This window comes from Oreochromis niloticus, linkage group LG10 (assembly GCF_001858045.2).
Source record: "Oreochromis niloticus isolate F11D_XX linkage group LG10, O_niloticus_UMD_NMBU, whole genome shotgun sequence".
NCBI classification, from domain to species: domain Eukaryota; kingdom Metazoa; phylum Chordata; class Actinopteri; order Cichliformes; family Cichlidae; genus Oreochromis; species Oreochromis niloticus.
Window position 1 is genome coordinate 6,612,435 of NC_031975.2, and position 17,660 is coordinate 6,630,094.

The following is a 17,660-nucleotide window of genomic DNA, read 5'->3' on the forward strand; positions in this document are numbered from 1 at the left end:
AAAAAGCTAAATGTGACCGATATTCCTATCACTCCATCTAGTCCAACAGACTATTTACTCTCATGCGAAAATGAAAAAAACTTGCATAAAACTCTAAAATAAAGCAGAACTATTATGTAGAAATGGCATCGAGTGGTAAGAGGTGTTGATGATGTCTGATCCATAAAAATGTTTTTTTTTTAAAAAAGCCCTGATATTTATCACTGCACCTCCTGCTCATCAATAACTGAAAACTTCCACATGAATCGAGACAGGAAGCATGACGAGGGAAAAAAAGTGTAGCTTAAACTGGGAAATGGAGCACATAGTACTCTGCGCTCAGACATCAGCAGAGCCAAATATTGGCAGCGGCAGCCCCCTCCTCCTCGGCACAATAGAGCGGGACTTTGAAATATTTTTGGGATTAAAATATTCCAGTTTTTCAACTGCAGCTCAAGCAAATTGAAAGTGACAGGAGGACAAACGGCACTGACACCTAGAAAAACCATGTAGCTACTGACTGAGGAAAAGGACTGAGGATACCGTTTTACAGTATATAAAAGGTAAACGCCACAAAAGCAAAGGAAAGGTATACGATTTTATTAAATACTGGCTCAGTGGCAGTAGAAATAAACAAATTCAGGTAGAGAGTGTACACATTTCTCTGCTGTGGAAAAGACTTGAAGTGTGTTGCTGAGAGTGCCATAGTTAACATGCTGTACAGACTGCAAGCTGCATTAAACAAGCTGTGCTCCAAAAGTAGGTGCATGAGTCACTGGCAGCCAGCAAGTGCAGCAGAAGATACTGTGTCACGTTTCCTCAATGAAGCCTTCAGCAGCAGAAATATGACAAGAGAGAGAGAAAGAGAGAGAGAGATAGGGGGAGGGAGGGGGAGTAGAAAGCCCCATTTAAAGAGGAAAAAAACAAAAACACTGACTTGTGAGTCGTGACTTCCGGTTTAAGCAGCCTGCCTGTTAGGACATGCACGTGAGCAAATGTACACGCAACTGAAAGCATGCACCACGACTTGCACGCACGCAGGAGGGAAGGCAGTAGGGTAAAAAAATACGGTGGGGTGGGGAAATGCCTGCAATTTGTCCACAGTAAGAGACATCAGCTGTCAGTGAAACCATCATGGGAGAGCCTACACATGCACAAAAAGTCACACAAAAGCACAGAGACAATATGTGACTCCATGTGTGAATGCAAGGGGAAGGGAAGCAAGCGTAAGAGTGCAGAAACAAAAAGATTCTGCCATAAGAATTCAGCAGATTAAAAGACACTCTCATAAACTTTGCTAGCAGACTATGATACAGCCATGCTTCCTTTGCACACTACTCAGCTGGAAAAAATATACAAAAGACCTTTGACACACAAAGCCTTTTAAAGCATAGCACTTTAATAATAAAACATTTGAACAGGTTGATACTCCCTGCAGTTCACTAGAAACCAAGTGGCTTCAATTGAAAGCCAAAAAAAGAAACAACAGATAGTGACCCCAGGCCCCTCCTCCCTCCACTTTTCCTTTGTCCGGTGCTCCAGACACATGATGCTAAGCTCCATTAACCAGCAGACAGCCACAGAGCGCCAGCTTAACACTAGAGGGTCAAGCGTAAGTTAGCCATCACAGTTCTGCTACTTGTATCCTCACATGGAACAGACTTTGAAATCCTTCTCACTTAACTCACTTAAATGTTTCTGAACCTTTTTATCCTCTGCAGCGGCTTCTAATTTATATATGTAAATTTTTTTTGGAACAGCTTGGGGTAGTTTATTCTGCAATATGGCTCACATATACAAACCTCTCAAGTAGAATTTCTACTGTATTTAGAAGTTGATCTTCAATAGGCCAACTACATATATGTTTTTAGCCTTTTTATGTTAATAATATGAAAATTTGCATTTATATTCATGAAATAAATGCTTTAAAGTAGGTCAAACACAAGTGCTCCTTTACAACCAATGCACTTAAAGAAAGGCCTGAGCCACAATTCAGTCCTTTCATATGTACATGCAAAACAACTTCCTGCTCTCCTTATTAAAGCTTTGCATAAAAATATCCCTTATCTTTACATGCTGGCTTAATTCAGAATCAGTTTTTAAAAAAGTTTACTGAAGAGAATTTGTTTTCTTATTAGAACTCTATGATACTTTATCTGTAGAGAGTGCACGCATATGCTGCATTCAAATAGAAATACTTGTTATTCTAATTGCTAATTAATTTTGTCAGTGTTTAGCACAGGAAAAAGTTTAGCTACATGACAGTGAAAAAAACAAAAGCATTCCTCTGGGTCCCCATCACCATCACTTCTTCCATGTCTGACCTCAAGCCTGTCGGGTTGAGACTTGTGCAGTAATATCTCGGAAATTATGAGATGACCAGGCGTCAAGGTGAGGGTGTTTCAGAGGAACATTGATTTTATTAGCCACCAAGATTTAACATAACGTCACAACCTAGAAGTGCCACACTTGTTCCTGGTTTTCTAATATGAAGTCATGTTGCTGGGCGTGAGAGCAGATGGGACTGTGCTGTAGAAGTGGTTGTCACCTCACCTGAAGGCTTTCATCCTCCTTCACCAGCTCCTTCTGGGGGAACAAATCCTTGGCCTTGATGTACTCCAGACTGGGAGGCCCCTCTTCACCCTGTCAGACACAAACACAATCCAGCGATAGAAAGATAAATACTTCCGTCGTGATTCATGTCAACATATCAATGTGAGACTACGTATGAGAAACTGAAGCAACACACAAAGTCCATATAGTTTGTTGATAGCAATACTGAAGCATTTGAAGAGACATGAAACAATCAATACAACCAAACCCAGAGTTAATATTCTCACTGCTTTTATCCAGGTCATTAGGCTCTGGTAGTTCATTGCAAAACTCTACCTGGCACGTGTGAACCAATCTCCTGCAGCCAACTCAGACATCACGTAGGAGATTAAAAATTTACTACGAGGGCCCTATAATTGTACATTTAAAGAAGAAAAAAAAAGAAAGAAAAAAGTAGTACACAACCTTGTGTTAGGTCAATGTGCCAAACCATTTAAAATGTTTATTACTTGCTTATGACTGACAGTTTTCCTGCCTGATGAATACTAATGCTGAAAGAGAAATGCAAACTTTTGATGTTTGCAGTGTGTTTGCTTTGGCACTGCAGTGCAGGTGGTTACTGCAAGTGTAAAAGATACCCAGTGCTGCCTATCACAAACCAGTACACTATGTGACTGGGTGTAGTGCAAACAAAGATACTGTGATTAACTTGAGGATTTTACCTTTTTTTTTTTCTTTTCTTTTTTAAAAAAAAACGTTTTTCATGAGTCATGCTTCACTTCCTTGGTGCACAAAAAATACATAGAGATAATAAACGTAACTATTTTGATTGCAAATATTTCTGCAGTTTCTTAGAAATTACAAACAAACAAAAAACAAAAAAAACAGCTGCAGTCTTTTCAAGTTCACTTCTCTTCTAATGGATGGTCGGCTAAAATTAGACTGCAACACTTTAAGGAGTGGCGGAGATGAGAACAAGAGAGGAACAGAGAGGGCAGTCGAGTTTGTCCTTGAAGCTTAGGGGCCTGTGCCCAACTCGAGCTGAGCAAATATGTTCATCAGGTCATACTTCAATCACTGGACTTAAAGGGGTGAAAAGCAATCACATGATGAAACTGAAGGACATGCCCTTGGCTTTTATTCTCTTTTCTAAAAACACCAACGTTTTGCAAAAAAAAATTTTATAATCCTTTTTTTTTTTAAATTTCATAATTCAAAAGTAAGCACATTAAGCAAATTAACATCTTCCCCAATGTACCATTCTATACTCTATAGTGTATATAGTATGGTACATGTCCAACAATTTTCTAGCTTTGTGCTATAACACAAATAAGTTCCAATCCTTCTCATCCAGGTGCTGTGTCATTTCTCCCACTTTACTGCTCTGCTGGATTTTCACTTTTCCATTTGAGTACGACCCTGTGTCATTTTGGTTTTATAATAAAATCAGAAATAGAGGCCTAACTGGGTGATTTATTTCTGTGAATCACATCCACGGAATCTTCTAGCATCCGAGCAAGATAGTTATAGTATTTTTTTTTTTTTTAAAACAAAAAAAACCCCCACACACAACAGCAAAGTATCAGTTAGGTGAAACTATTGAATTTTAAAGAGCAAAAATGAAAAAAGATCCCATGAATATTAAACCAAAAAAAAAAAAAAAACTGGCATGAGGAGGCGTCGAGATCAATTACAGTATTGTGTTTGAAAATGTTGTTTAATTTTAAAATCCGGATTAGAATGCAAGAAAATAAGAACAAAGTGAAATTAACCTGAAAATGAAAAACCTTTAACACTGCATTCCCAAGAGGAGGACATGCTGAAATTTCAGGAATTATATCGGAAACCAACTGATGTCTGACCACAGAGAACTCCTGCCGTGTTTACAGTGGTTACATCTGTCATTCGGAGGCTCAAACTGGTAATTAAACCACATGATAAGCATACCACCCATTGGGCTGGTAACAGATGGACATAGTGTCCCTACAGTGACAACCCCTCACCTACAAGTCACCAATCACCAACATTTTGGGGAAAATGTTGGTGATTCACAAGTAATAATGACAATGCCAAGGCAGTATTTTTCAGCTTATGTGACATAGCTCCATCAGTAGGTAATAATTACAGTGAGCTAAAAACATACATACAACAAACTTTTGGCCGACGATGAAAACAGTTAGCACCCCAAGGTGGCTAAGCAGTGCAGGAGAGGATGGCTGGATGCAGCTCTATATTTAGGTATTGCATGGACAAAACAGCACAGGTGTCAAAGTCTTGGCAACCCTTAGAAGGGAGAATATCCAGCTACCAGGGATTTCCCTCTCAAAAAGGGCCTTTTGAGGTAGGCACTCCCATTGTCAGAAGTCTGAGAGAAAAGTGATAAATCCCAACTGAAAGTCATCTGTTAATTTATTATAGTATAAGTTGCAATAAACAGTGGTGGTGATGATTGCCACGGAGGTGGGTGTCATGGTGAATGTGTCCATGTGAGGCATCTAAACCCCCTAATGAGTTGCTCCAGTGGTAAGTGCTATCTAGCATTACTGCAGGCTCCATTTCCTCCAAATGTTGCCTTTACGTTCATGGTAATGCTGTGTTTCCATCTTCATATAAAAGCACACTCAAAATTAGGGGAGAGTGGTGGTTTTGTAATGCAACCATCAAGTAAAGTGTGCTGTGTGTGAGGAAGAGGAAAAACTCCTGTTCAGTGATTATCATCTAAATTTAGACCAGATAAATATGCTTTAATGAGTGCGTTGTTGTTTGGTAACAAACAGAAATCTGATAGAAAATGGGCTGAAACTACTTTTAGTTTTCATGTAAATTCTAGCGGAGCCACCATGATGACACTCATTTGTTGTTCTCGGTAGCTCTGAATCGGTATCACAACTTGAATGTTAGCATGAATGTTTTCACTCCGGTTGACTGCTTGTAATTAAGATTATATAGTATCACACGAATGGCGTTTTCCACCAAATCAAATGTTAAAATCCTCAGTTTAAAATCACCAACCTGTGGTGCCTCTCTAAGAAGAAACACATTCTGGTTGTCCCCTCCTCCAAATCCTTTTGAAATGCAACCCCACTAATCGGTTGACCTTTTACCCTGAGCCAACAGGTGGCATCAGACTGATGAGGCAGCTGTGCAACGTCAATTTTACTTATGTTCACCTGAGAATTGGTGTATGTATTATGACTGTGGCCATCAGTCAGAGGGGTCCTATGAGGTCATCACACGCTGATCGACCACCACATCAAATTACTTCAGCCACTAGTATTATAGAAGTCCCTCTGAGAAATTCAATTACAATCTCTTGCAGAGCTCTTACACAGCATTTCTCTGATTCCCACAAGTACACAACATACTTTAAAGACAAGAAGAGCTAACTAAAAGTTGTGTATGTGTTGCCCTAGAAGCACAAGACACTACCTGATGAGCTACTGCTATTAGCTTATATTAACAGCAATGGATTTAAATACCACAGGAACAGACTCATTGAACTACATGAAACATGGACATATGCATATTTCAGCTTCATAGATTCTTTGCACAAAGATGATGCTTAAAGACCTGGCTTTAAAAACCGTCATTACATTTGGAGACTTTTTTGGAGGGAGTTTATTTTGTCCATATTGTAATTTTTGTTTCCACAAGCAGACAATCAGCTTACAGAAGATTAAAGGAAAAGAGAGATGCTCTCACTTCTAAACAGCTCCCAAAGATGGAGCACAGCTTGTCCTGTGCCCAACACGTTTTTGCTTCGTCACTGCTGCGAGCCTGCGCACCCTCCCCCACCTTTGTCCAACCAGCTCAAAAAGCTGGAGCTGACAAGCATGCGCGCATACGCCTCCGTGCATTTACCAAATATAAATGTCAGAGTTGATAGCACATGAAACATCAAGATAACATTAAGAGCCAAAAGAGTATCAGCTATGATATCAGGTACTGTAGCAGGCAATGAGACAGCCGTGGCAAGGCAGATTAGCAGCGTGCATGTGGAGGGAATAATGCACAGTCGCTTTTTCCAAGTTTTACTTCTCTGGAGAAAGCATGTGTGAAAACGGTCCTGCATGTATGCAAATGGAAACAGGACAGAATAGGTAGACAAAGTGAAAGAGACATTGGCACAGTGTTCATGAATAAATGTCTGGTTTCCATGGATACGACAGCCTCTTTTTAGAGGCCCTTTCACCCAAAAGCTTTTTCTAACAATTTGCTGTCTTTACTCACCAGATTATTTACTTAATCTGACTGGTGCTTTGTCCCAGAGTTTTTCGGATTAGAGAAGCACTACAGGATGCTGAGGTGACCTCCTGAATATGTGGACAACACGCACTTACATCTCTGCTTTTAACTGTTCGGCCATTCGCCGTATTGGACATGATAAATATATTAAACGATGATTCTAAATAAAAAAAGAGAGGGGAAAAAAGGATGAAAATGACTGCAGGCAGAGGGTGCAGAGACAGGGCAGAATGAAAAACATTTTATATAAATATTAAAAATAACCAGGCCAAAGATATTTTTCTGAGTGGCGCTAGGGAGCAGATTCTAAGTAAAAAAGTCAAGATCAAAGATGGCAGACTATGACAAATCTCTCTAAATGCATTTCATTCTCCTTGTCCTGTCGCCGCCTACATTAATGTTCAATCGATCACTGTGTTCTAAACAATCAATCACATTTTTGTGTTATAACTGGGCAGTACTCCAAGTACTGAAAAAAATAAACTGGGCAGGGTTTTCTTTACGTGAACAGAATTCATCCGAAATGCACAAAGTTGGAGTAACACTTTGTAGCACAGTAAGAACAAATCAATCAAGGTAAACACACAAACAAGCGACAACTTAAAGCAAAAGCATGAACCGATGGCCCTCACAGTCTAGATGTCTGATGGCTCTGATAACTTGCGAGGGACATGTTGGTGTTCTGGTTTAGACACACTTACAGGACAAGTCACTGCTAATCTATAAAAAGTCCTCCTGAGTGGTCCATCAACATATTAAGTGATTTGTTTGTTGCACTTTACTTTGTGGTATTTGCCCTACTTATCAACCAGTGGTATCCGTCACTCAAACTGGTAGTCAAGTCAACTGATGGGCTTTAAGTTGAAAATTTAACTTGCTAACTGTCACTTTGCCTGTTGCCTCTTGAAGATGATGCAGTTGATCGACATCCCACAGTCTCTTGTCACTACCTGTATGGACGCCCCTTAAACATTTCTATCCTCTTCCAGGAAGACAATGCCCATATCCACAGGACATGAGGCATCACTGAATGGTTTGACTTTCAAAACACCAAATGAGGGAAAGGGTTATGGTGGCAAAAGCCCTTACTGAGACACCTTTGTGTTAGTTTTCCCTTTAACTCTTTACCCCTTGAAAGTCTTCTAGGAGTAACCCTTGAAGGTCTGTTCTGAACTGAGTGGTTTCTGCCATATTTCAGGCCTGTCTTTAAAACAGAATGACTGGGTGTCATTCTGTTTTATTTCTGGCATCAGAAATGAGTTGTTTTCTGCCTATGCAGCTACCCTAGGAAAAGCCCAGAAACTATTCTAATGATCATCAAACCACGTCTTTATTCATACGTACTGGAGTGTCAAAACTCATTATTTAGGGTTCAGAGGTGGTTGTCTATATTGGTGAAACACAAAACAATATAATAAACTGGCTGGCATTATCCCAAAAAAGGTTTGCATAAACGTTCACATAGGTTAGTACAGACTTTGGTTTACTATGGCTATACTGAGACAAAAAATACAAATTAAGTACCTTTCCTTTCAATAACTTGCTATGCACTTTGCTTTTTTTCCCCCAGTCCCTCATCTCTGTTGTGTTGTCTTCCTCGGGGGTCACAACACAAAGTCTATTTACCGTTTTTTTCCACCTTGGCATTAGGCAGAGAGTTAGGATACAGCCTGATACGGCCTAAAGGCACATCCCCCAATAAACTTTTGGCTTTACCTAAACTGCTGATTTATTTAACTAGTGGGAATAATAGAATCTGAGTCATGGAAAAATCTTATCCAATTCAATTATATGTTTATAGTTCCATTTACTGCAGACAACATTGCACATTGTACATTAGAATAGTAACTGAAGATGCCCTCGCAACTGCTGGATCACAACAATGGTGGCCATGATGAAAATGATGGAGCCTCCTTCAACAGGAGAAGACTGACAGCGCTCTGATCCACTTAAGCAACAAAGGATGGGGATACTAAATTATACAGACACTGACGCAGGAGAAGTGCCGACTCAGCTGCGTCACAGACCTATTGGAGAGAGATCATAAATTGCGGAACGCCTGGCTACATCTGTTCACAGAGAAAGGAGAGGGAGAATGAGCAGCTGCAATCTTCCTACCTGACAGCTTTTCAAACAAAGCTTTCTTTAAGAAAAATTGTGACAATATAATTTTCGCCAGTATTATTAAAATCTTTTTTGGGATCTGTATTGTATAACAAACAGAGGAATAGCTTGATAAAACTCTAGGTGAAATATATGTGATAATGCTCAAAGGATCTCAGCATGCCAGTCCTCTACTGTGGCTGAACCATCTGAAACACTAATGGATGGATCACTATGAAATACTAGTACAGACTTGCATGTGTCCCAGAGGCTCAGTCTCATTTTCATATTTCATAGTTCCCAAAACTTTCAAAAGGTTCACATTTGTAGTTTTTGAAGAAAAATATTTTGTTCAACTTGTCATTTCCATGAAAGGTTTTTTTTTTTTTTTTTTTTTAAGTATGTTTATTGAGATTTTTTGATAGGAAAAAAAGAGACAAAAAACAAAAAACAAAACAAAAAAAAAACAACAGACAACACAACAGCAAGGGCAAAAACACAAATAAGGCAAAAGATTACACTGCAACGACAAAAATACTACTTCAACACTGGCAATAAACAGAAATAAAACGCTAAGGTGGTAAGCTGAGTTATTGGTGATTGATCAAACAGGACTTTGTTTTAATACATGATCTAAAAATGGCTGCCACACATCAAAGAAATTACTAAGTTTGTCCGCTAATGTGTACCTAATTCTCTCCATATGCAGTAGAGCAGTCAGTTCTGTCAGCCACATTTTGAATTGAGGTACAATATCCGACTTCCAGAGAATCAAGATAATTTTCTTAGCAATTACCATTCCAAACAAAACTGTAGTTTGTGCAGCAGAGCTGAGGTGTAAAAGGGAAGAGGAAGATCCAAACAATGCAATTATTGGGTCCGGCTCTAATGTACAATTATAGATATCAGAAAAACATTTAAAAATGTCCAACCAATAGTTATGCAATTTGGGACAAGTCCAAAATAAGTGAGTGAGAGAGCCTTCTCCAAGTTTACAACGATCACACATCGGACTGATAGAAGGAAAAATCCTGTGCAGTTTAGTTTTTGAATAATGAAGTCTGTGAAGCACTTTGAATTGAATTAACTGGTGTCTTGCATTTATAGAGCAAGAATGGATCCTACACAGACTCCTCTCCCACACCTCATCTCCAATTTGCAAACCAAGCTCCTCCTCCCATGTCATCTTCAAAAAGTCAGATTTAAAATTTAAATACTCAGAAAAAGCTTTCACAAAACCAGAAACCAACTTTTTAGAATCCGGGGAACTCAGGAGTGTAAAAATTGACCCCTCTTCTGGAAGAAATGGAAAATTAAGGATACTCTGACGAACATAGTTTCTTATTTGTAAATAATGAAAAAAATGTGACACAGGGAGAGAGAACTTGTTCTGCAACTGAATAAATGATGCAAACTGCCTGTCAATATATAAGTCTTTGAGAGTAATAATACCTTTTGTGTCCAGACCTCAAAAGAAAGTTCGAAAAAGTTCGAAACTATAAAATTATTAACCTTGGTTCGCGGATTAGAGGACGAAAAAAGAAGAGCAGGGAGGGAACTATTCTCAACCCCACCACTCTCTATGACCACCCAGGAGGGGGTATCGGCAGACATGACCTTTTTGTACCCTTCCTGCCAGTAAGCAAGAGTTCTAGCATTTGCAGCCCAATAATAAAACTGAAACAGTGGCAGAGCAAATCCACCCTTAAGTTTAGACTTACATAGATGAACTTTTGATATCCTGTGAGTTTTAAAGCCCCAAACAAATGGTAATACTACTGAGTCGATCACTTTAAAAAATTGCTTATTCAAAAAAATAGGTAAGTTTAAAAATAAATATAGACATTTAGGAAGGGAAACCATTTTGATTACATTAATGCGACCTACCATGGAAATAGGGAGAGCCCTCCATTTCTCAATGTCCTTTTTCAATTTTTCAACTTGTTCAAGATAATTCAACTTAAAGATCAATTTAGGATCCTTAGGCAAAATAACACCCAAGTATTTCAATCTATCTGTAATTTTAAAAGGCAAAATTTTCAAAAAAATCAACATCCAAGTTTGCAGTTAAAGCCACAAACTCACTCTTCTGCCAATTAATTGTATAACCTGAGATTTCCCCAAACGACCTCACCACATCTAAAAGTACAGGAACAGATCGCTCAGGATTTGACAAGAACAAAACAACATCATCTGCATATAAAGAAATGTAGTGCTTGATATTCCCCAATATTTCCATGAAAGTTTTTGAAATACATCTTTCCCTCTAAGGGAGATGTGTTATATACCTGCGAAACTACTGAGTACTTTGTGAATCTGAATAATTTTTTCTTGGTGCTAAGTAACATTTTTTATATTATATTATATTATATTATATTATATTATATTATAAAAGGTGGAAGGGCTAACATTTCACTGATTCTTTTATCGACCACATGCTCAAAGTGTGATACAGACTCTGCTGAAAGAATGCTAGCTTTATAATTTGCGAGTATTTAAGTTTCACCGAGTGGTGAAAATAAACACGTTCACCTATGAATTCACAAGATTAATGATTATTTTCACCACCTGTATTTCCTTTTGCTGTTTTCTTTTAAATATCCTTTAAAGAGTTTCATCACCTGTTCCTCTGATAATGTCTCTGACTGAAGCAGCTGGCTCTTGATCTGCCCATTTTGCATGGGAGGAAAGTAAAATCCAAACACCCCCTTTTATGTGAGCATGAAACAGAAAGTCTGAGTTAACAAAGAAAGTTGATAACTACTGTCCTCATACTAGTGACAAAATAGCTAACACAAAGAAAGTCTGGCTATGGAAAGTCTGCTGGCTTCAAAGGTAAGTGTTATTTTTTAACAATGTATAGCTCAAATTACTGGCATTTATATGTATAAAGATGTTTTTATTTAATGGGTATCTTACCAGACATTGTTTATATCAGCCTCAAAAAATGAACTTTAGGTGGCTACTAACATGGGACTCTTGGCAGGAAAGTGTGATTTGATTTAACGCGTAGTTGAAAAGCTGACCTCCTGAAGGTTAGCAGTTAATGGCCACATTGTACTGCCTGTGCTCATTACCTGCTAACCTTGAGGGGGTCAGAGGTCAACATCCTTGGTTGTCAACCTTATCTTTACCAACTCAAGGCATAAACAAAAACAAACACCAGTTCTACATGCCTCTTCCTCATAGCCCATGTACATCCTAACTCAAACAGGACCTTCACTGCAGTGAACACTTTGGTGCTCCGGGACGGCAACAGTGAATGCATGAAAACATCTTACCCATCCTAGTCCCAGCAGCTCCCCACCCCCATCTCCTCCCCGTCAGTCAACATACCAGCAGCTCAAAGCTGTCCATCCAACAGAGGTGAATGATGACAGCAATAGAAGCACTTTTTCATCGCCTCGTACTCTAGAACATTCTGAGATAATTCAATTATTTATATCGAGTTATTGCTGTTACTTAATAACTGCAGCACTCGTGTGTCGAGCAGCACCCCCACCCTCCACTACCTGGAAGGGAGGCAGAAACACACAGGCGGGTGAGATAGAGAGAGGAGGGCCTTAAAACACACCCATCGGAAACAAATGAAAGACTTACAAAGCAGTTGAGCATGGAGCAGGACACCCTTCCTGCGAGGCTCATGTCGAGGAGAGGCAGGACTGTGCCTGAATGACACGCAGCCTACGGAGCAGGAGCACGACCAGAGCACGAGGAGCCGGCATAACCATTCTTCTCCTGAGCCTCTCCACCCTTCGTTTGCTTCGACCCCTCTGCCTGCCACCCCGCTTCCCACCCCCCCGCAGCTTTTGTAGGTTTGCCCCTTATCTAGAGGTTCTGTGGGACAACACAGCAGCCCTGGCTCTAAGTCAGGATCCCACCCCACCCCCACCCCCCACCACTCCCAGAAAGGGTGCACGCTGGTGTCTGAAGACAGCCCCTGTTGCAGTGCTGGCAAAAAGGATGATAGTCCATAAAAAAAAATTGGAAAAACAGTACAGAGAGGCGCAGCAGTCCAGCGGATCAGCTGAGTTACAAGTGAGACGAAAGCAGAAGAGTTGAAATGACTGCAGATGTGCCCAGCGATGTGGATCACGGGAAACTGTGAGAAGAGAAAACAGGAGAGAAAGGAAGACGGAGGGAACTGCCTGATGCTAAGCTCCACCCTCTGCATGCGCATCTACCTCCCTCCCTCTCTCACATTCGCATGCTCGCATTTCTCCCCATCTCCCTCTCATCTCTTCCTCCTCCCCCCACCTCCTCCTTGTTCACCCTTCACCGACATCCCTTCAGAAATATGCTTCTCCCTCAGCAACAAGGTGGTAAAGCCTCGAGTGCATCGCTGACCACCAGAAGATGCTCCGATTGCCACAATGACTGCAGTACGCTGTGGCTCAAACACACACAGTTTACTGATAGCTGTATGTGCAAAAAATGCCCCCAAAAAAGAATGCACAACCTGAAGCCAACAGCAGAGAGACACAACGCATCCCACTGTTGGGACAGTATCCCATCACAAAACGGTCACACTAGCAGCTACTGATGTAGCGCAGAAGGCAAATACGTGGCAGAGAACAGAGGGAGGGAGGGCAACGAGAAGAGACGGTGGATGCAGAGATTGCTGGTGACACAGCATTTTACAGACATTCTTCCCCACTTCCGAGTGTCATCGTCACATTATCCTGAAACATTTTTAGATACTATAAATCCTGCACGTCACCATATCATATCAAGGAAGGACACTGATTGCACATACACTTCTAGGCGAGACGTAGCTCTTCCTCCCTCTTATCCCAACCTCCTTCCTGTTAGAGTCGTGACAGCCACTCGCCTACAGCTGTATGACCCCACATTACGTAACAAGCATAACGCAGTACATGCAGCATGGGCTAAACACAGCACAATAAATAGGATTAATTTCACTAGCAAAAGGTGCTGCCTCATTTTAACAGGATGAATTTCCACATGAGGGTAAATGTTTATTGCCCTTAAGTGCAATTTGTGTAAAGAAACCATCAACACAAGTGTATTAAGTGAACTGCTTCAGCTGACAGTGTAAAGCTGGTGCAGAGACATAAGTCTTATTCACTGGCTTTACAAAGGAAGTTAAATCAATGCTGAAACCGTGGATCATGAGGTCCACACATTTACATATGCCCGGATATTGGATGGATATAACTGAAACTAGGAAGCTGGTTGTAATGCAGTGTGCTAATAGCTGCAATATGATCAGGTGGCCTGTATTTTTACAGGGAGGTATCCCTAATATTGTTACATTTGCACCTATGCAGTTCTAACACATTTATAAACACCAAAGGCCATTTTCACAGACAACTTCATAAAACTATAGAGGCAATCCTGTATACACTGTGTGTACATATATAGAATATGTACTTTAAATTTGTTTACTTTCTGCCTTGAGAACATAATTTTGATAACAGTGGATTGTGTCCTAATATCAGTGAGAGAATGCAGCCTGAAATGCAGCAAATACATGTGAAGCCCAGTAATTGGTGTTTATGTCCTTGGCTCTGGGTCACTGCATGGTCAACATTTCTCGTGCTTAAGCACCACTTTGGCAATGTTAGATTTTGATTATCTCTCTACCAAGAGAACAACATAGTTCTAGGCTTTTGAAAGCAGAGAGTAAAGTATGCTGTCTGCAACGGTTAGTGGCAAGAACTTGAACATCAGAGGCAGAAGTTACGCTTACAACTGCCATGCTGACACCTGCTAGGTTTTGAATTGTTCTCAGCGTTAACATTTGGAATCCTTCTTTCCAAATGTGAACACTGAGGAGAAGCTTCTCCTAAGGATGCTTGGGTCTCCTTTCAGCAGACAGAACTCAGCTGTTTGTGAGGCATGAATACATATTTCAGGAATACAATGACTGACATGGACTTGAGCTGATGAACATGATATTGGAATTAATGCCTAAGGTGATTTCACAAACTTTGACAATGTAGAAACAAGACATTCCTACTTAGAATTCAATCATATTTCCCCTGCACATCAAACAGTTTGGCTTCTTCTGCAAGTCTTTTATAGGAAGAAGATCTCAATGTCCATGACACTGTTTACGCAACAATAGACAAGCTGCCCAAGGTTACATATTAAATCGATCAATACAGTAGATTATTCTAGGTTATTCTGTTCTATATAGGTCTATACGCTTTATCTAATGTAATGTATACAGTCTGTAGAGACCATGGAAAAGGAAGCAGAGAAGAAGGGATGTAATCTACTTGTGTGCAGAATGGTTTCCATTTCATCACGTTAATGGGAGCATGCATCTGCTGCTATAAGATCCACCTCCATAAATTAAACAAAACCTTACCGAGAACCATTTGCATGTCACGGTTTGAAACTGTGGCCCATTACATTTATTTTCCACCAGTGGAATGAAGAAGTGAAATACAACATTACAGCTAAGCCCAAACACGTGCCCCTCTCACTGTAGCTTTATCACACATTCATGGCTTTGGAGAAGAAGGTGGTACACTCTAGGAGGTACACCAAGTTTTCTGATGTCTGCTTAGCAACTCAGTCTAAAGCAATTTCTTTCCTTTGGCAAAATCCCAATGATTAAGACTTCTCAAGCCCCAAATAAGTTTGATACCTCATTACCTCTGAGAGTGTAGGGGGCTTTCCCTTGATGAGCTTAGCTGAACTTTAAAGATCTCCAGCTGCTCTGACTCATCATTAAATCTTATATTAGAACTGTAGCATGTACATCTTTGAAAACATATTTATTTAAAACCTAGTTATTTTTTGACTGGCAATATCTAAATGAAAAAAAGTATATACAACCAAGAGTTTTGAATCATCAGTTCACTAAGCAGGCTGTGAAGCTCTTTTTAGTTCATTTATGGCCATTAAAATAAATAAATAAATGTATTTGGGATCACTACTGACTAATGTATGATTAACTGGTCCAGAGTCCAAATACTGAGCTATAAATTTTCTCCCTCTGCTTGTGCAGTACTGGCTGAACCAGACGCAGAAGTGAGCACCAGATTTGGGCTCCTCTGTTTCAGGTTTTATTTTAGGAAAGAAGGTCAGCCAGTAACCAATGCAGGGTGTCAGCCTACATGTTGACACACAGCTATAGAAGCAGGATATGAAAAAGACATGAAGCATTGGGAAGGAGGGCCAAATGAAGCAAAACTTTACAGAAATACTCAATTTCTGAAATACATGTATGTGTTTGGATGCCTTTCATAGACTTAAACAAAGTACTTGAAACTTAAGTAACAAGTAATTTTTAAGTAGTGAAGCAGTAACAAGGAGGTATGGGGGTTTGGTGTACAGTTAGTGTTTGGAAGTCTGACTTCAGTCTGAACAAGTATTTAGCTCAATATGATCATTACAAACATTAAAATAATTCATCAGGCATATAAATGTAGGCAGTACATTTCACTGACATTTGTCACTACAGTAACGTCTGACTGGCTGCCAGGCAACATCTTAAATAAGATTGAGCTAAGCAGGCTCTGACGGGAAGTGTTGCGGACACACACGCGCAAAGCTTTGAACAAAAAATAAAGTTAACAATTATCTGAATGGAATGAAAAGTAGGAATGAGGAACCGGAGACAGCCAGCCAGAATGATTTAACCTAACCAAATAGGTTTTACTCTGCCTACACTGCGTGTAGGCAGAGTAAAAACAATCCTGCTGTACTCGTTTCCGTGCTCCCATTATCTTGCTAACAATGCAACAGCATGAGTGGACAACAACATGAGCTCAATATTTCCCATTTTGTTTCAGTGGACGGAAAAAAGGCAAGCTCAAGGCTGGGAAGCAATTAAACACTGCTTCACATAGAGGATTAAAAAGGATCATATTACCTGAGGAACAACTGTCTCACAATCCCACCTGAGAATATAACCCTTAGCTCAAAAAGGTAATGATACTCTAATCTGTCGTCCCTAACTGTGGCCACTGGGCAACTTAAAAAGGTCCCATTAATGTAGATTCTTAACATGCACAGTAACAATTGCAATTTCATATTTAATCGAACACTACCATCATGTACACATCTGTAAATCACAGTTTTACTTTAAATACTCCTTAGGCTGATCTGAAACATTCTAGGGTGTGATCATGCCACCTGATAACAGTTTGAGCCTTTGATTACACATGCAGCGCATACCTCTGACCACACCCAAACCAAGAAGAGGTTAGCTTTTCTATAAATGCATAAACACTCTTCAACCCAAGACAGCGAAGCTCTGCATCCTCATTTTATGCTCCTGTGGGCAAATTGTTTGTTCATCAGCTATGCCATCAATTAAGCCCAGGGCTCCCATAAAAAGGCTGGGAGTTGGGCATCCAGCCACAGTGACATTCTGTGGACCCATTTGACCAGAACCTTGGGATATGTATTCTCCTGTTACACTTCCTATGTCTGTCCCATAAAAGTGGTTCCCATTAGTTTCAAGAGGAATTTGTCACTCATTTGGTTGCTGCTTCCGCTCTTTTAAAGCACCATTTACTCTGAAGCCCATTCACTGCCTGACAAGGCACAAGCAGACAGACCATCAGGTGACTAAGGGTGTCGAATAGTTATGTCTATAACTTCTGTTCCCTGAAGGAGAGGAACGAGGTACAACACATAAGTATGGGATATCACGCCCTCGCGTGTCCTGGCTGAAGAAACCTTTATTCACGCCTTTAAGGCAGATGACGTGTGATGACACGCGCACGGCCCCGCCTGCACATATAGCCGCTGTCATCACAGTCATCCCTCAGTTCGATAGCCGCTCTTCACCGAGCCAA

At 40.2% G+C, this 17,660-nt stretch overlaps 1 protein-coding gene across 2 annotated transcripts in view; it reads right to left on the minus strand.

Annotated features, from left to right (window-relative positions):
* Positions 1-12,674, minus strand: part of mtmr4 (myotubularin related protein 4) — a 29,534-nt gene extending 16,860 nt beyond the window's left edge. For both annotated transcript variants that reach the window (XM_003456125.5, XM_005460846.4), the window contains exons 1-2: positions 12,481-12,674; positions 2,533-2,622 (exon numbers count right to left, since the gene is read on the minus strand). In XM_003456125.5, the coding sequence (XP_003456173.1) occupies positions 2,533-2,622; positions 12,481-12,525 (135 nt within the window). In that variant the 5' untranslated portion in view covers positions 12,526-12,674. The remainder of the gene's footprint in view (positions 1-2,532; positions 2,623-12,480) is intronic.
* Positions 12,675-17,660: the final 4,986 nt, after the last annotated feature.